The following is a 19,709-nucleotide window of genomic DNA, read 5'->3' as shown; positions in this document are numbered from 1 at the left end:
CCCCTCAAAATCATATCTTTCAAGGTTTGTATAATCCTATCGGAAGTTGTAGCTGTGACCCATTCTTCTTTGGTAATACCTGACAGTTCTACATGAAACACTGGGTCAAAGCTCTCGTTAGATTCATCCTTCCCACCCTTCCTGGGTAGTCTAGAGAGACAGTCAGCCACCACATTTCTTTTGCCGGGGACATATTGCATGTCAAAATTAAAGCTTTCCAACTCCATAATCCACTTCGCAATACGAGGGGTGGCTTGGTCTTTACCTTTAACAGTAAATAACGAAATAAGGGGTTTGTGGTCTGTTCTAATCACAAACGGCAGTCCCCATAAGAAGTACTTGAAATGACTGACGGCCCAAAAACAGGCTAAAGCCTCCCTCTCTATTGTGGAATAATTTAGTTCTGCCTCCTTTAATGATCTGGATGCAAACGCCACGATCCTTTCTTGCCCATTTACACATTGGGATAACGTGGCACCTAAACCTTTTCCACTCGCATCTGTGGTGAGCCACGTCTTCCTGGTGGTGTCAAAATTCCCTAACATAGGGCAGTGGACAATGGCTTCTTTGACTTCGTCAAATGAACTCTGACTCTCTTCATTCCACACAAATGGTGTGTCTTTCTTTAGTAATGCTCTCATAGGAGCAGTAACTGCTGCAAAGTTGTGAACAAACTTGGACATATACTCCCCTAAACCCCAAAATGATCTAAATTCATCTTTATTGGTAGGAGCTGGAGCTTCCTTCACAGCCACTACTAGATCACACTTGGGTTCAACACCATCCTTACTTATTTTATGTCCTAAGTATTCCACAGATTCAACCCCTAGTTGACACTTATCCTTCCTGATGGTCATGCCCGCTTTATCTAAAGCCTGGAAGACTTCTCTTAAGGTTGCATTGTGCTCACCTTCCGTACTCCCATATACTAGTATGTCATCCTGGAAGCACATAACTTGCTTGATCTCCTGCAAAATCATCTGCATGTTTCTTTGGAATACCGCAGCAGCTGATGCGAGGCCAAATGGCATCCTGCGATATCTAAATGCCCCAAATGGAGTAATAAAGGACGTGAGCGAGCGTGAAGTAGGGTGTAGCTCCACCTGGTGGTATGCGGAAGATAGATCAATCACACTAAAATGTTTAGCGGACCCCAACATGCTTACCATTTCATTTATTTTGGGTAAGGGAAATCTATCTACCCATATATTCGCGTTTAAATCCCTCAAGTCCACACACAGACGAATACCTCTTCCATTGGGTTTCTTTGTGACCACAATTGGCGCCAACCATAAAGAACTCTCAATAGGTTCTATAACTCCTGATTTGACCAACTTGCCCAATTCTTCCTTCAACGGTTCCCTCATTAGATACGGGACAGATCTCACTTTATGTACCACAGGTGTGGCACCCTCCTTGAGTTTAATTTTGTGCTGGAACTTTTTCAACAACCCTAATCTATCATCAAACAGTCTTGGACATTCTTCACACACTCTTTCACAAAATCTCTGCAAATTTACTAGTAACACTTGTTCCTTGCCGTTGTGATCCAGTTTGATTCCGAGCTCCTTCTGGTGCCTCCATCCCAGTAAATTGGATCCCTTCTCAGTAATGTACACCTCTCCTTTCGTGTGTCTGTCCTTGAACATAATGTCTAGTTCTAGCATTCCCATAAGAGGTATTGGGTCGCTGTTGTACCCACCCGGTTTAATGTTGGCAGAGTGCAATTTGTAACCCCTCATTTGGAACTTGTCAACAAAAGTTTGATAGTTCAAGAATGTATAAGGTGAACAAGAATCTATGTCGTTCTAATACAACATTAACTTTGTGCCGAAAATGACCCTCCAGCCTGTACAACGTTTGTTGGAAAACATCAAAATTATCTCCATCCTCCTCTCCTTCTTCTTCATTGACTGTCAGACTCCCATATACTTTTCTACCTTGTATTCCTATGTTGTGTAATAGTATATGTTGCTTCCTTACTGCTGTAAACTTTTCTCCCCCTATAGCAATTAAGTAAGACTCAAACAATTTAGACCATTCCTTCCATGGTAATAATGGTTCACCAATTTCATTTAAAAATGGGGGAGGTTGAGACATCCCCGCAGCAGCCATCTTGTTCTCTTCTTATTTATAGTGAAATACGTAATAGCGTTACTAAATGGTGATGTATTACTGATTTCTGCTGATGTTTTGAGAGATTTCTGCCTCTTTCCCCGTTTTTTTTTTTCTTTTACAATAACCTGGCACTTGTTCTACAATGATGTGCCCTTCGCCTTACAACTCAACACCATACTCTGCTTTTCAGAATCAGATAGTGTAAATTATACATCACATTCTTTGAAATTCCTATCGCAATGTGTTCACAGTCTTAATACAGCCAGCACTTGTGTATAATATATATTTTACACGACTACGCTCTTATTTTGAAAAACCTAACACAACAGGCTTTTATTTTGAAAAACGTTCCTCTGCAGGGCAGCTCGCTTCAGTCTCAAGGATTACCTCACTTCACCTTACCGAGTCCCTGAGGTCACGGATATCCGAAGTTTTGCCGGTAAGCTCGTCACACTTGGTATTGTAGGATGTGCTCCGTTTGCTGAAGTCCCCTCAGCGCTTCGTAAAACACCGCCGTGTTCGTTCTCCGCTCAGCCCCGTGCCAGGACGACCACACGCCACGCTTCAGCGCCGCACTGAAACGCTTTGGGTTTATTCAGAACGTTCGTATTTCTTGCTTAAACCGTTCTGAGCCGCCGCGCTGCACGGACGCTCCCGCGCCTCAACACGGCTTAAGCCGTTCGGAGCCGCCGCGCTACACGGACTCTCCCGCGCCTCAACTTGGTACCAAACAGAGGCGCTCCTTCAAATGCGCTGATGCTATGGTTCAGAACTGATGTTCAGCCAGTATGAGACCATGTAGTCTCACACTGCCAGCACGATTAGTATGCGCCGCACAAACGGAGGTATATTAAGCGCTTGAACGTACGCGCTAATATGCCCTAATCTCCACTTAGCTTTGACGAAGATTTTCTTCAGCACTATAGCTTCCAGCCAGAATAAATGTTAGGTCTTTATAGCATACCCCATAAAGTTCCATCCACTTAGCACTTCACACTGTATCTTCCCATATAGTATGCTGAAACGATCTCTGATGCTCTCTGCCCACTTCTAGACACACAGGCGCCACTTGACTGTACCTTCTTGGCTCCTCAAATGGAATGAGGCAATTCACTGTGGTGCTGAACAAAATCAGGGGCAAGGAGTCTTTACTGCCCCTGCGCAGTATCCCATCCTCGTCGCCAAAAAGTTCTTCTGTTATAATCTTGAAATCACAGAGACCAACTTGATTTGTAGTCAGTTTATTAGCAGACTCCTTGCATAGCACCTTCCTTCTCACTGCCTCTGACAACAAGATGGTCGTGTATTGAGTATGGACCGTTTAACTACCACCCAAAATGACCCCAGTTGGTCAGAACAAAGTTCTGGAGAGGAGTGACAATGATCCAATGGGGATGCAGGTTCATTGTGCAGGTGGGGGATTTCACGGATATGAGACAAAATATCCAAATGTTATAAGTATCATTGGCAGTGCACAAACCTGCCTGACAGGGCAACATTGTCACTAGACACCCTTATTATTCATAGTTAAATTGTAATGAATTAGCTATGATATAAAACTATCTGCGTGAGTATGTTTTGCTTGGAATGTGATTGAAGCTTCTTGTTTGTTTTGTCACTTATTATGTACCAGCTGTACGTTAACTCTCCTAAATAAAGATGTCGTCCTTCTAAAATCATTACCTCTGATAGGCACATGGTATGCATTCTGTTAGATTAGTATGCCATACTGTGTCTTGAGTTCTTAACCTATGACCATCTGCTAGAATAAGCTTATTTAAGTGTGCAAAATAAGTAACTTGTGCTCAGATGTACTAACATTAGGGATACCGATTTCCCAAAAGCGATTCCCTCCTAATGTACGAGACTCTCTTGGGTTTTATTAGTGATTCCTAGTGGGTTGCAACCAGACCTACCTTGTGCATATTTGTGAGGTACATTAACCCCTTAGCTGCTGGGCCTTTCCCCCCCCAGTGCTGAGCCCTTTTTTGGCTATTTGGGGTAGTTCGCGCTTAGGGCTTCATAACTTTTTGTCCACATAAGCTAACCACGCCAAATTTGTGTCCTTTTTTTCCAACATCCTAGGGATTCTAATGGTACCCAGAGTTGGTGGTTTCCCCTGGAGGAGACCAAGAAAAGAGCCAAAATACAGTGAAAATTTTGTTTTTTCCAAAAAAATGGGAAAAAAGGGCTGCCGAAGAAGGCTTGTGGTTTTTTCCCTGAAAATGCCATCAACCAAGGGTTTCTGGTGCTGAAATCACTATCTTCCCACCTTTCAGGAACGGGCAGACTTGAATCAGAAAACCGAATTTTTCAACACAAATTTGGCATTTTACTGGGACATACCCCATTTCTACTATATTTGGTGCTTTCAGCCTCCTTCCAGTTAGTGACAGGAATGGGTGTGAAACCAATGCTGGATCCCGGAATGCTAAACATTTCTGAAAACTAGACAAAATTCTGAATTCAGCAAGGGGTCATTTGTGTAGATCCTACAAGGTTTTCCTACAGAAAATAACAGCTGAAATAAAAAAATATTGAAATTGAGCTGAAAACAACAGCCATTTTTCTTTATGTTTTACTCTGTAACTTTTTCCTGCGATGTCAGATTTCTGAAAGCAATATACCGTTTTGTCTGCTGGACTCTTCTGGTTGCGGGGATATAAAGGGCTTGTAGGTTCATCAAGAACCCTAGGTACCCAGAGCCAATAAATAAGCTGCACCCTGCAGTTGGTTTTCATTCTATACTGGGTATACAGCAATTCATTTGCTGAAATATGAAGAGTGAAAAAGAGGTATCAAGAAAACCTTTGCATTTCCAAAATGGGATCAAGATAAGGTTTTGAGGAGCAGTGGTTATTTGCACATCGCTGAATTCCGAGGTGCCCATACTAGCATGTGAATTGCAGGGCATTTCTCAAATAGACGTCTTTTTTACACACTCTCTTATATTTGGAAGGAAAAAATGTAGAGAAAGATAAGGGGCAATAACACTTGTTTTGCTATTCTGTGTTCCCCCAAGTCTCCCGATAAAAATGATACCTCACTTGTGTGGGTAGGCCTAGTGCCCGCGACAGGAAATGCCCCAAAACACAACATGGACACATCCTATTTTTTTTATAGAAAACACAGCTGTTTTTTCCAAAGTGCCTACCTGTAGATTTTGGCCTCTAGCTCAGCCGGCACATAGGGAAACCTACCAAACCTGTGCATTTCTGAAAACTAGAGACCTAGGGGAATCCAAGGAGGGGTGACTTGCGGGGCTCGGACCATGTTCTGTTACCCAGAATCCTTTGCAAACCTCAAAAAGTGGCTAAAAAAACAAGTTTTCCTCACATTTCGGTGACAGAAAGTTCTGGAATCTGAGAGGAGCCACAAATTTCCTTCCACCCGGCGTTCCCCCAAGTCTCCCGATAAAAATGATACCTCACTTGTGTGGGTAGGCCTAGCGCCCGCGACAGGAAACGCCCCAAAGCGCAACGTGGACACATCAAAATTTTTGGAAGAAAACAGAGGTGTTTTTTGAGAAGTGCCTACCTGTAGATTTTGGCCTCTAGCTCAGCCGGCACCTAGGGAAACCTACCAAACCTGTGCATTTCTGAAAACTAGAGACCTAGGGCAATCCAAGGAGGGGTGACTCGCGGGGCTCGGACCAGGTTCTGTTACCCAGAATCCTTTGCAAACCTCAAAAAGTGGCTAAAAAAACAAGTTTTCCTCAGATTTCGGTGACAGAAAGTTCTGGAATCTGAGAGGAGCCACAAATTTCCTTCCACCCGGCGTTCCCCCAAGTCTCCCGATAAAAATGATACCTCACTTGTGTGGGTAGGCCTAGCGCCCGCGACAGGAAACGCCCCAAAGCGCAACGTGGACACATCAAAATTTTTGGAAGAAAACAGAGGTGTTTTTTGAGAAGTGCCTACCTGTAGATTTTGGCCTCTAGCTCAGCCGGCACCTAGGGAAACCTACCAAACCTGTGCATTTCTGAAAACTAGAGACCTAGGGCAATCCAAGGAGGGGTGACTCGCGGGGCTCGGACCAGGTTCTGTTACCCAGAATCCTTTGCAAACCTCAAAAAGTGGCTAAAAAAACAAGTTTTCCTCAGATTTCGGTGACAGAAAGTTCTGGAATCTGAGAGGAGCCACAAATTTCCTTCCACCCGGCGTTCCCCCAAGTCTCCCGATAAAAATGATACCTCACTTGTGTGGGTAGGCCTAGCGCCCGCGACAGGAAACGCCCCAAAGCGCAACGTGGACACATCAAAATTTTTGGAAGAAAACAGAGGTGTTTTTTGAGAAGTGCCTACCTGTAGATTTTGGCCTCTAGCTCAGCCGGCACCTAGGGAAACCTACCAAACCTGTGCATTTCTGAAAACTAGAGACCTAGGGCAATCCAAGGAGGGGTGACTCGCGGGGCTCGGACCAGGTTCTGTTACCCAGAATCCTTTGCAAACCTCAAAAAGTGGCTAAAAAAACAAGTTTTCCTCAGATTTCGGTGACAGAAAGTTCTGGAATCTGAGAGGAGCCACAAATTTCCTTCCACCCGGCGTTCCCCCAAGTCTCCCGATAAAAATGATACCTCACTTGTGTGGGTAGGCCTAGCGCCCGCGACAGGAAACGCCCCAAAGCGCAACGTGGACACATCAAAATTTTTGGAAGAAAACAGAGGTGTTTTTTGAGAAGTGCCTACCTGTAGATTTTGGCCTCTAGCTCAGCCGGCACCTAGGGAAACCTACCAAACCTGTGCATTTCTGAAAACTAGAGACCTAGGGCAATACAAGGAGGGGTGACTCGCGGGGCTCGGACCAGGTTCTGTTACCCACAATCCTTTGCAAACCTCAAAAAGTGGCTAAAAAAACAAGTTTTCCTCACATTTCGGTGACAGAAAGTTCTGGAATCTGAGAGGAGCCACAAATTTTCTTCCACCCGGCGTTCCCCCAAGTCTCCCGATAAAAATGATACCTCACTTGTGTGGGTAGGCCTAGCGCCCGCGACAGGAAATGCCCCAAAACAGAACGTGGACACATCACATTTTTTCATAGAAAACAGTGCCTACCTGTGGATTTTGGCCTCTAGCTCAGCCGGCACCTGGGGAAACCTAGCAAACCAGCACATTTTTGTAAACTAGAAACCCAGGGGAATCCAAGATGAGGTGACTTGTGGGGCTCGGACCAGGTTCTGTTACCCAGAATCCTTTGCAAACCTCAAAATGTGGCTAAAATACCACGTTTTCCACACATTTCGGTGACAGAAAGTTCTGGAATCTGAGGGGAGCCACAAATTTCCTTCCACCCAGCGTTCCCCCAAGTCTCCCGATAAATATGATACCTCACTTGTGTGGTTAGGCCTGGTGCCTGCGACAGGAATAGATCACACAACGGTCAATGTTGGTCCTTACGTGAGGCAGCTGTTGACCCTGGGGTGATCCATTCCTGACACAGGCACTAGGTGTAGGCACTCAAGTGGGGTAGTGTTTTTATCAGGACAGGTGAGGAGTCACTGGGTGGTAGGAATGTTGTGGATCCCAGCATATTCCTGTAGTTTGTGTGACAGAAATGCGAGAAAAATAGAGTTTTTTCTCAACATTTCAGCTTTGCAGGGTATTCTGGGTAAGAAAACTTTGGGGAATCCACACAAGTCACACCTCTGTGGACTCCCCCGAATGTCTAGTTTCCAGAAATGTTTGGGTTTAGTGTGTTTCTCTATATGGCCGCCGAATCCAGGACCAAAAACACAGGTGCCTGCCTTACAAAACCAGTTTGTTTTGCCATAGACAATTTTGATGTCTCCACAATATGATTTGGGTGGTGGAATTTGGGGCTGAACTAAATTGGTGAGCTCCCAAGAGAGCACTCTCTCTCTGCTTGCCGCCGCATTCACCTGCTCTCTGGGTTGGCCTAACCCACTATTACCCAGTTGCACGAACAGCTTGCGAAGGGACAGCAGGACTGTCCTCATCACCTCCCTCATAATGTACTGGAAGAGGAGTTTTCGAATGGGACTCCTCTGACTGAAAAATCACTCCCAGAGTCTGCGCCATTGTCCTATCCCTCAGATGCTGTCTCAGTATCTGATGTCTCAGTCTCTGATCCTATGTCAGAGCGGTCCTCTATAACCCGAGTGCAGGCAGCAGTCATCCATCAAGATGCCATCTCTGCTATTGGCTAAACTGTTGCTCTAAAACACTAGCCTACGTAGACAGTCACAAAATCGATGGTGTGTGTGAGATACGTGCAACAGTAGAGGCCACCTTACCTGCGCTTCTTCCCTCAATCAGCACGTACTTTCAAGACACTCAAAAAACACCTTGTCACATACCATTCGTCACAGTCTTTAGCACCTCCTGCGCCCAGTCCAACAATCATTATTGGTGCTCCCACTCCCTCCTCCTCGGATTCCCTCATTACCACCCAGCAAAAGTGCCCTTCATCTCTCCATAGACTTTACTAATGTACTCAGCTATTTACATAAAATACAGATGTGCTCTTTGCAGTAGGCATATAAACCTTCTGCGCTTCTTTATGGCACTAAAACTGCCACTAGACAAGTCGGACCCTTTTCCCCCCAGGGAAACCACACACATATTGACAAAAGTGATGTATATATGACAGCCAACCACCTGAAACTCAACTCAAGCAAAACCGAAATAATCCTCTTTGGCCCTCACCAAAAAAACCTGGGACCCCCCATGGTGGCCCACCACGCTAGGCCCTGCACCCACCCCCGCCAACTACGCACGCAACCTCAGCATCATCCTAGACTCCTCCCTCTCTATGACCCAACAAATCAACGCTCTTACCTCCTCATGCTTCAACAAACTCCGTATACTGAAAAACATTAAAATGGATCCCCACAGAGACCAGAAAAACTGTCACTCACGCACTCATCAGCAGCAGGCTTGATTACAGAAACGCCCTCTACGCCGGCACCACTCTAAAACTCAAGTGCAAACTACACGCATCCAGAACTCAGCAGCACGACTCATCCTCGACCTCCACCGACACGAACACATCTCTCCACACCTCAAATCCCTCCACTGGCTCCCCATTGACAAAAGGATCACCTTCAAGATCCTCATCCTCACACACAAATCACTCCACAACACAGGCCCTGCCTACCTCAACGAGAGTCACCTTCCACACCCCCACACGAAACGTCCGTTCAGCTGACCTCCCCCGCATCAAACACACCACCACCGGGGGCAGATCCTTCTCCTACATTGCACCCAAAACATGGAACGCAGTCACAACTCACATTCGCAAGACCCAAAACCTACTTCTTTTCAGGCAGGGCCTCAAAACCTGGCTTTTTGAACAGTGAACCTCCTAGCCCCTTTCCCTCCCCCCCGTCCCCCCCCCAGCGCCTTGAGACCCTCACAGGTGAGTAGCGCGCTTTATAAATCTCTTTGATACAGATCTACCTATATATATATATAAATATATATCTACATAGATATATCTATAGATATATCCATGTACCTAGATATATCTATCTACATAGATATATATATATAGATATATACATATATTTTTTTTTAGTTGTTGTATGGTTTCCTTGGGGGCCAAAATGGCCCCCAGGGAAACCCTACAACATCTAAAAAAAAAAATTGCCCCCACAGGGGGTCACCCTGCCCACGGGCGACCCCCTGTCATTTCATTTTTTTATTTTATTTTATTTTTTTTTGGAAAAAAAAAAAATCCCCTGGGGGGGGCACCTACCTTTTTATTTTTTTAGGAAAATTATGCCGGGGGGGGGGGGGGGGGCGGCCCGTTTTCCGGGGGGGGGCTGCCCCCCAAAAGTGAAATCCCTGGTGTCTAGTGGGGTTTCCTGGCCCCCGATCGCAGCTGTGCTGCGATCGGGGGCCAGGAAACCGTTTCAGAAGGCCTCATAAGAAAGGGGAGACTCTCCCCTTTCTTACGAGGCCTTCTGAAACAGTTTCTGGCCCCCGATCGCAGCACAGCTGCGATCGGGGGCCAGAAACAGTTTCAGAAGGCCTCGTAAGAAAGGGGAGAGTCTCCCCTTTCTTACGAGGCCTTTTCAAAATGTTTCCTGACCCCCCCGATCGCAGCTGTGCTGCGATCGGGGGAGCCAGGAAACCTGAAAGTGTTTCCTGGCCCCCGATCGCAGCACAGCTGCGACCGGGGGCCAGGAAACACTTTCAGGAAGGCCTCGTAAGAAAGGGGAGTGTCTCCCCTTTCTTACGAGGCCTTCCTGAAAGTGTTTCCTGGCCCCCGATCGCAGCACAGCTGCGATCGGGGGCCAGGAAACACTTTCAGGAAGGCCTCGTAAGAAAGGGGAGACTCTCCCCTTTCTTACGAGGCCTTCCCGAACGTGAAAAAGGCCGTTTTCCCCATGAAAGCAGGAAGCGGCCGCAAGGCTGCTTCCTGCTTTCATGGGGAAAACACCTTTGCAACGTCAGCGCGCCTCGCGGCGCGCTGACGTCACAAAGGGGCGGGTGGGGGGTGGGGGGCGGGGGGAGACACGGTAGCTTCCGTGTCTCCCGGGGGGGGGGAAAAAATAAAAAATAAATCCTCGGGTGCGACGCACCCGAGGATTTATTAATGCCCTTCCTGGTGTCGGCCACTGGTCGTGACCCGCACCAGGGAGGGTGTGTGGGCGTCGGCCAGTGGCCGACGCCCGCATTTAAGAGGTTAAGAGTGGCAACCATCACAGGGATGATGACCTGCTGGGGTCAGCAGACCATCATGTCTATGAATGCTTATTAATAAAGCAATCTTTTTTTTTTCCTGAAAGGAAAACGGAATGTGTTTAAAAAGAAGTGTGAAACTTTGCAGTTACATTTTTTTAAGAGTAGGCAGTAGGAAGTTACCGAATCACATTTTGCATTTTGTACGTTAGAAATTTTTTTTTTCCATTCGCAAATAATCCGATTCTGTGAATCAGGCCGTTGGTGACCAGGGAAAAATGCTTTAGACATCTGGCCCTGTTATTAAAATGGGGGGGTGAAAATATATGCAAGCACTGGCGTTTTTTAATTTAAAAAAATTAAATAACTGCCACATTTTTGGGTTTGCATTTTAGGGCCTCCTTGCCCAAATGAACTAGACTTCAGAGCAGAAATCCCTTAACAGGAAGCACTAAAATAGCCATTTTAAGGTTTTAAATGATAAGTCCGGCTAAAATATTTTAAACTTATAGGCAAATGTCTGTAAAGTCTTTGGCTATTTAGCAAATGCCTCCAAGCTAGAAGGATTGGAAACTTTAATAGATTAACACTACAGTCAAGATGATGTAATGCTTATTGAATAAGACTTTCTCAACAATAGATTGTATGTTTACTTTTTCTTCAGAATCTGCCTCCCCAGCGGACAAACCTTCCTGGAAGCCTATTTAACATGAAAGGGGGTGGATCAGAGCCTGAAGAGGAGGAGGAGGAGGAGGAGGAGGATGAAGTAGTTAAGGAGGAACCTGAAGGAAAAGACATTGCTGACAGGTTTCAAAACTCAGAAATGCAACTGAAAGTAACAGAAGATCTAGAAAAGAGACTTTCTCCTCCCAGTGGCCAATTCTCCAGCTCAAAATCAGATGTGGATACTGCAATCGGCAAGTTATTTTAGCTCATGACCTTAGTCTCAGTAGTTGTCATTAGTGAGCATTTAGCTTGCATGAATCTATGATTGTTTGACTATTGTACACATACCTGATGAACCCTCATCCATAATACTGTGCTCAGTTCTTGAGGTGAACATTTATCAGAAGGGTAGAGGTAGACTGGGACAGTTTTTGTTTTCCCTTCATGTTCCACCAGTGCAAGCTGAAGAATTGAGACAGGCATACGTCAGGGAACTGGAAGGGAGAATGAACATTCATGTTCCTAAAGGGAGTGAACAGAGTTCATGTACCAAGTCTCATTCTGTGAAAGACCATTTCTAGAACGAGAATCAGTGACATGAACCTGGAGTAGAGAGATTCAGGCGTAACTTTGAAAAATGTCTGTCTCTGTGGTGCATTAGTCCTCAGCCTCAACAAAAGATGCCTGTGCCTCTTCTCTAGAGTAGCATCATTTTGCTGCAGTACACATAATTAATCTGTTCAACGTTGCTTGTATGTTTGAGTGTTTGGAGAAAAAGCTTCTATATTCCTCCAAGCTGCTATAGAGACTTGTAGACGGACAAAAGATGACCAACAGAGGGTCCTTAAATTGGGAAGGCATGGCATCAGGGCGTTTTTCCTGAAGCTAAGAATTCTCCTAGGACAGAGGGGTGGTTACGTTAGTTTACTGCAATGAAAATAAAATAGTTTTAGGCGTAACTAAAACTAAACATTTTTTTTTAAACAAAGTATAATTTAACAAGCATTTGCAATGCAATAGGTCTTGCATTTTCTTGAGTTAGAGCTATTGACATGGTAAATTCACAACTGGACTTTTCGTGCCACATAAATTGGTCATCCCTGCCTCATAAATTGGTCATCCCCGCCTCATAATTTAGTCTTTTCCTGCCATATAATTCTAGTGGCCCAGCATTTAACTAAAGCACTTATTTTACCTTCTTCCTCTATCTTAAGACGTATATAATTATCCTATAAACCTATCAGAAATAAACTTTTGGCACTAGAGTGTAATGCTCAAAACACCATAGCAAAAATATCATTTGGGACGGATTGGAGGGTGAAATGAAAGAGGGAGTCGGGAGTAAAGATGGAGAGGACAAGTGGCGTAGTAACGGTGTCATGGAGTAAGAAAGGAAAATGTCTGACTGCAATTTCGGTAGAAAAATACAGTAGAAATTAGAGTTGATTGAGGTCCTTATGTCTCTGGACCCCGGTGCCACTGCACCTGTTGCTTCATTGATAACTAGGCATCAGGAGGGAAAGCGGAGTAAAAGGAATACAACAGACAAATGGAAGAAAGAGAAGGAGTCGCAAAGAAATAAAAGAAAGAAGGGAAAGAAAGAATGAGAAAATGAAAACACAACTAAGAGAAGAAATAGAGCAAACATGAGAGAAAAGAAAAAAGGGAAAGCAACTAGCTAATGAAAGATAAAGAGGAAAAAATAATGAAAGTAGTGTGAAAAGGGAGGGAAAAATGAACATTAGAGAAAATCAATCAATCAATCAATCATTGAATTTATAAAGCGCGCTACGTACCCGTGAGGGTTTCAAGGCACTGGGGAGGGGAGAGGAGGGGGGGAGAGCTGGTGTTACTGGTCGAAGAGCCAGGTCTTGAGGAGTCTTCTGAAGATGAGTAGGTCTTGAGTCTGTCCCAGGTTGGTGGGGAGGGTGTTCCAGGTTTTGGTGGCGAGGTATGAGAAGGATCTGCCGCCGGAGGACTTTCTTCGGATGCGGGGGACGATGGCGAGGGCGAGGTTAGTGGAGCGGAGCTGAGGGGTGGGGGTGTAGAAGCTGAGTCTGTTGTTTAGGTAGGCTGGCCCGGTGTCGTGGAGCGCTTTGTGAGTGTGGGTAAGAAGCTTGAAAGTGATCCTTTTGTCCACGGGGAGCCAGTGAAGGTTTCTCAGGTGGTGGGAGATGTGGCTGTGGCGGGGTATGTTGAGGATCAGCCAGGCGGAGGCGTTTTGGATACGTTGGAGGCGTAGTAGGTCTTTTGCTGGGATGCCTGTATAGAGTGCGTTGCCATAGTCCAGCCTGATGCTGACGAGGGCCTGTGCCACTGTTCTTCTTGTTTCTGTCGGGATCCACTTGTAGATTCTGCAGAGCATGCAGAGTGTGTTGTAGCAGGAGGAGGAAACTGTGTTGACCTGTTTAGAAAAGGTGAGGGAGGAGTCGAGGATGAAGTCCAGGTTGCAAGCGTGGTCCGATGGTGTAGGCGGGGTTCCTAGTGCGGTGGGCCACCAGGAGTCGTCCCAAGCGAAGGGGGTGGGTCCGAGGATGAGGACCTCCTTCTTGTCCGAGTTCAGTTTCAGACGGTTGTTTCTCATCCAGTCGGCGATGGATTTCATTCCCTCATGGAGGTTGGTTTTGGCGGTGTGGGGGTCTTTGGTGAGTGAGAGGATGACCTGAGTGTCGTCGGCGTAGGTGAGGATGTTGAGGTTGTGTTGTCGGGCCACTTGAGCGAGGGGGGCCATGTAGATGTTGAACAGCGTCGGGCTGAGGGATGAGCCTTGGGGGACGCCGCAGATGATGTCGGTGGCTTCGGAGCGGAAGGGGGGGGGGCGGACTCTCTGGGTTCTGCCGGAGAGGAATGAGACGATCCAGTCGAGGGCTTTACCTTGAATTCTGGTTTCGTGGCGGCGTGATTTCAGGGTGCGGTGGCAGACTGTGTCGAAGGCGGCAGATAGGTCCAGGAGGATGAGGGCTGATGTTTCGCTGTTGTCCATTTGGCGTCTGATGTCGTTTGTGGTGGCGAGAAGGGCGGTTTCGGTGCTGTGGTTTCGTCTGAAGCCGGACTGGGAGGGGTCTAGGATGCCGTTGTCTTCAAGGTGGCTGGTTAGTTGTTTGTTGACAATTTTTTCAATCACCTCTGCTGGGAAAGGGAGCAGGGAGATGGGTTGGAAGTTCTTGAGGTCGTTGGGGTCTTCTTTGGGCTTCTTGAGGAGGGTGCGGGTTTCGGCGTGTTTCAATTTTTCAGGGAATGTCGCTGTTTCGAAGGAGATGTTGATGACCTTCCGTAGTTGGGGGCGATGGTGGAGTCGGCTTTGTTGTATACGTGGTGAGGGCAGGGGTCTGACGGAGATCCTGAGTGGATGGAGTTCATGATCTTGCGTGTCTCTGTGTCGTTCACGTTGGTCCAGGAGGTCAGGTGGTTTGCACAGGTGGAGTGTTCGGGGGTGGCGTCAAAGCTGTCGTGGATGACGGTGATCTTCCGGTGGAAGAAGGTGGACAGTGCGTTGCAGAGTTCTTGGGATGGAGGGATGTCGTTGATATTGGCGCTGGGGTTGGAGAGTTCTTTCACGATGCTGAAGAGCTCTTTGCTGTCGTGTGCGTTGTTGTCCAGGCGGTCCTTGAAGTGGGATCATTTGGCTTGTCTGATGAGTTGGTGGTGCTTGCGGGTGGCGTCCTTGTGGGCTGTGAGGCTGTCAGGTGTGCGTTTGAGGAGCCATTCCTTTTTTAGCTTCCGACAGTCGCGTTTGGAATTTAGGAGCTCGTCGGTGAACCAGGCAGCTTTTCTTCTGGCTTGGTTGTCAGTGGGTTTTTTGAGTGGTGCAAGGGTGTTGGCACAGCCGTTGATCCACAGGGTGAGGTTGTTGGCGGCGGTGTCTGGGTCGGTGGGTGGGTTCTGGGCGAGGGCGTTGGTAAGCTGGACTTCCGTAACTTTGCTCCAGCATCGGTGGGGTGGTTGTTGGGTGCGGTGGTGCTCGGTAGGTTTCTTGTAGGTGAAGTGGATGCAGTGGTGGTCGGTCCAGTGGAGTACGGTGGTATGGTTGAAGGTGACGTGGGCGCTTGAGGAGAAGATGGGATCAAGCGTGTGGCCAGCGATGTGGATTGGTGTGTTGGTGTGTAGGAGGCTGGCCTGGCTTGTAGTGGGTACCAGAGGTACTTACACCTTGTGCCAGGTCCAGTTAGCCCTTATTAGTGTAGAAGAGGTGTTTCTAGCAGCTTAGGCTGATAGAAGGTAGCTATAGCAGAGCAGCCTAGGCTGAACTAGGAGACATGCAAAGCTCCTACTATACCACTGGTGTCATATGCACAATATCATAAGGAAACACAATACACAGATATACTAAAAATAAAGGTACTTTATTTTTATGACAATATGCCAAAAGTATCTCAGTGAGTACCTTCAGTATGAGGATGCCAAATATACACAAGATATATGTACACAATACCAAAAATATGCAGTAATAGCAAAAGGAAGTAATGTAAGCAATGTAAAGTTACAGTAGATTGCAATAGGAGCGCATAGGCATAGGGGCAACACAAACGATATACTCCAAAAGTAGAATGTGAACCACGAATGGACCCCAAACATATGTGAGCTTGTAGAGGGTCGCTGGGACTGTAAGAAAACAGTGAGGGTTAGAAAAATAGCCCACCCCAAGACCTTGAAAGGTAGGTGTAAAGTGCACCTACAACCCCCAGAGAGCACAGAAGTCGTGATAGGGGGATTCTGCAAGGAAAACCAACACCAGCAGTGCAACAACAGTGGATTTCCGGACCTGAGTACCTGTAAAACAAGGGGATCAAGTCCAAGAGTCACGACAGTGTCGAGCGTGGGCAGGAGCCCAGGAAATGCCAGCTGAGGGTGCAAGGAAGCTGCCACCGGATGGAAGAAGCTTGGTGTTTTGCAAGAACGAAGAGGACTAGGAACTTCCCCTTTGGAGGATGGATGTCCCACTTCCCACGCAGAAAGACCGCAAACCAGCCTTGCTAGCTGCAAGGGTCGCGGTTAGGGTTTTTGGATGCTGCTGTGGCCCAGGAGGGACCAGGATGTCGCCACTTGGATGAGGAGACAGAGGGGGCGCCCAGTAAGTCAGGGAGCCCTCACAGAAGCAGGCAGCACCCGCAGAAGTACCGGATCAGGCACTTAGAAGAGGAGTGAACCGGAGTCCACCCGAAGTCAGAAAAGGGAGTCCCACGACACCGGAGGACAACTCAGAAGGTTGTGCACTGCAGGTTAGAGTGTCGGGGACCCAGGCTTGGCTGTGCACAAAGGAAATCCTGGAAGAGTGCACAGGAGCCGGAGCAGCTGCAAATCACGCGGTACCCAGCAATGCAGTCTTGCATTCAGTATCTGAAGAATTCCCCAAAGCAGAGACCCTAAATAGCCAGAAAAGGAGGTTTGGCTACCTAGGAAGGAGGATAGGCTAGTAAGAAAGGTAAGAGCCTATCAGAAGGAGTCTCTGACGTCACCTGATGGCACTGGCCACTTAGAGCAGTCCAGTGTGCCAGCAACACCTCTGTTTCCAAGATGGCAGAGGTCTGGGGCACACTGGAGGAGCTCTGGGCACCTCCCCTGGGAGGTGCAGGTCAGGGGAGTGGTCACTCCCCTTTCCTTTGTCCAGTTTCGCGCCAGAGCAGGGCTGGGGGATCCCTAAACCGGTGTAGACTGGCTTATGCAGAGATGGGCAGCATCTGTGCCCATCAAAGCATTTCCAGAGGCTGGGGGAGGCTACTCCTCCCCAGCCTTCACACCTATTTCCAAAGGGAGTGGGTGTTACACCCTCTCTCAGAGGAAATCCTTTGTTCTGCCTTCCTGGGCCAGGGCTGCCTGGACCCCAGGAGGGCAGAAACCTGTCTGAGGGGTTGGCAGCAGCTGCAGTGGAGACCCCGGAAAGGCAGTTTGGCAGTACCTGGGTTCTGTGCTAGAGATCCGGGGGATCATGGAATTGTCTCCCCAATGCCAGAATGGCATTGGGGTGACAATTCCATGATCTTAGACATGTTACATGGCCATGTTCGGAGTTACCATTGTGACGCTATACATAGGTAGTGACCTATGTATATTGCACGCGTGTAATGGTGTCCCCGCACTCACAAAGTCTGGGGAATTTGCCCTGAACGATGTGGGGGCACCTTGGCTAGTGCCAGGGTGCCCACACACTAAGTAACTTTGCACCCAACCTTCACCAGGTGAAGGTTAGACATATAGGTGACTTATAAGTTACTTAAGTGCAGTGGTAAATGGCTGTGAAAAACGTGGACGTTATTTCACTCAGGCTGCACTGGCAGGCCTGTGTAAGAATTGTCAGATCTCCCTATGGGTGGCAAAAGAAATGCTGCAGCCCATAGGGATCTCCTGGAACCCCAATACCCTGGTTAACTCAGTACCATATACTGGGGGATTATAAGGGTGTTCCAGTATGCCAATGTGAACTTGTGAAATTGGTCACTAGCCTGTCAGTGACAATTTGGAAAGCAGAGAGAGCATAACCACTGAGGTTCTGGTTATCAGTGAGACGGTTAGTCATCACCCAGGGAACACATACAGGGCACACTTATGAGCACTGGGGCCCTGCCTGGCAGGGTCCCAGTGACACATAGGGCCCCAGTGACACATAGACTAAAACAACATATATACAGTGAAATATGGGGGTAACATGCCAGGCAAGATGGTACTTTCCTACAGTTGACGAGTGGTCTGAGGCCGTGGTTGGTGAGGTTGTCGATCAGGGTAGTGGAGTTGGTGTCGTCGTTGTTCTCCAGGTGGAAATTTAGGTCCCCGAGGAGGATGTAATCCGTTGAGGTGGGTGCTGGTGAGGTCGGCGAGGGATTCGCTGAATGGTGCTCGTGGTCCGGGGGTTCTGTAGATGAGCGTTCCTCTGAGAGTGGTGTTGGGGTCGGTGTGGATGTGGAAGTGTAGGTGTTCGGCGGTCTTGAGGGAGTCGTCAGTATGGGTTTCGACCTTGAGGGAGGATTTGTGGGCGATGGCTATGCCTCCTCCGATTCCATTTTTGCAGTCCCTACGGATGATCTTGTAGCCGTCCGGGATGGCTATTGCGATGTCGGGCGCCGAGGAGTCGTTCCACCAGGTTTCGGTAAGGAAGGCTACGTCTGGGGCGGTGGAGTCGAGCAGGTCCCAGAGCTCGATGGCGTGCTTGCGTGCGGAGCAGGTGTTGAGGAGTATGCAGTGGAGGTGGTTTGTTCCGGTCTTTGTTGGTTTCGTTGTTCTGTCGCAGGTGAATCTGCAGGTGCGGCATGCAAAGGGTCCGTGGGTGTTCCTTGGTGAGGGCTGGGAGCATGCTGTGATGCGGCCGGGGTTGAGGGCGTTGAGTTGGTGTGAGAAACAAGCAGCGAAAGAACCAGGACATGTATGTACTGACACACTTCCCACAGACACAGAATGGGAAACCACTTTGACACTTCGGGTCCCGACAAGTAACTTGTGGCTTTCACATACAGACGGGAAAAAGAGGGATTTATAGTAAAACATGAATTGACAGATAAATTTAAGAAAAACACCAGAGAAAGGAAGGAAGAAAGATAAAAAAAAAGTTACAGGACGCATACCAAGTCAAAGGAAAAAGCAAATAAAAAAAAAGAAAGGAAGAATGAAGGGAAGAGGAAAAAATAGTGAATGAATGCCTGATGAAGGAACGAAACAAGTAAAGAAATAACCAAGTTTTTGTGAGTTTGAAAGAGGAGGTAGCAAGAGGAAGAGGGAAATTAAAAAAAAGGGAGGGGAGTAGAAATAAACAGTTGAAAGAAAGAGCAAAACTGTTAATGTGTGGATTTTTAGAGCTGGATAGAGAAAAGTGGGGGAGAAAGAAAACATTGAGAGTAAACAGAGTAAAGTAAAGAACAGAGTGGGATAGGTGAAACAGACCATCCCAAATAAAGATGGCAGCTAAGAATAGATTTAATTGGCTCCCACACATCCTCAAACAGAAGTCAGAGTAAGGAATAGCAGGGGGCACTGCAGAACAGCAGGAGGTGCATTAGCACAGTTGTATGTGAACCCAATACAGTAATATCGGGGTGCTTCAGATCAGGATTGGGGGTATAGACAGAGCTGTGTTCCATGTCACTGCTGGAATAACAGAAAGGCAGCAGGTGAGGAATGAGAAGCGTAGCGCTGTGTAATTCCTGGTAATGGAATAATGGGACACTGCAGGTTAGCATTGAGGTGCACTGACAGAGTTGTCTGTCGGCTGCGGTACTGGAATAGTTAACAGGCACACAAGGTCAGAAGTGAGGTATGTTAATGGAGCTATGTGTGAAACCTAGTATTGGCGTGCC

General features: G+C 47.3%; 1 protein-coding gene across 1 annotated transcript in view; it reads left to right on the top strand.

Moving 5' to 3' along the window:
* The window catches only part of SLC4A1AP (solute carrier family 4 member 1 adaptor protein), a 99,619-nt gene that overhangs the window by 60,639 nt on the left and 19,271 nt on the right, over positions 1-19,709 (top strand). Inside the window, exon 10 of the mRNA XM_069236228.1 lies at positions 11,426-11,678. Within this exon, the coding sequence (XP_069092329.1) occupies positions 11,426-11,678 (253 nt within the window). The remainder of the gene's footprint in view (positions 1-11,425; positions 11,679-19,709) is intronic.

This window comes from Pleurodeles waltl, chromosome 5, assembly GCF_031143425.1.
Source record: "Pleurodeles waltl isolate 20211129_DDA chromosome 5, aPleWal1.hap1.20221129, whole genome shotgun sequence".
Taxonomy (NCBI): domain Eukaryota; kingdom Metazoa; phylum Chordata; class Amphibia; order Caudata; family Salamandridae; genus Pleurodeles; species Pleurodeles waltl.
Note: the sequence above shows the minus strand (reverse complement) of the source record. Positions and strands in the feature narration are given on the sequence as shown.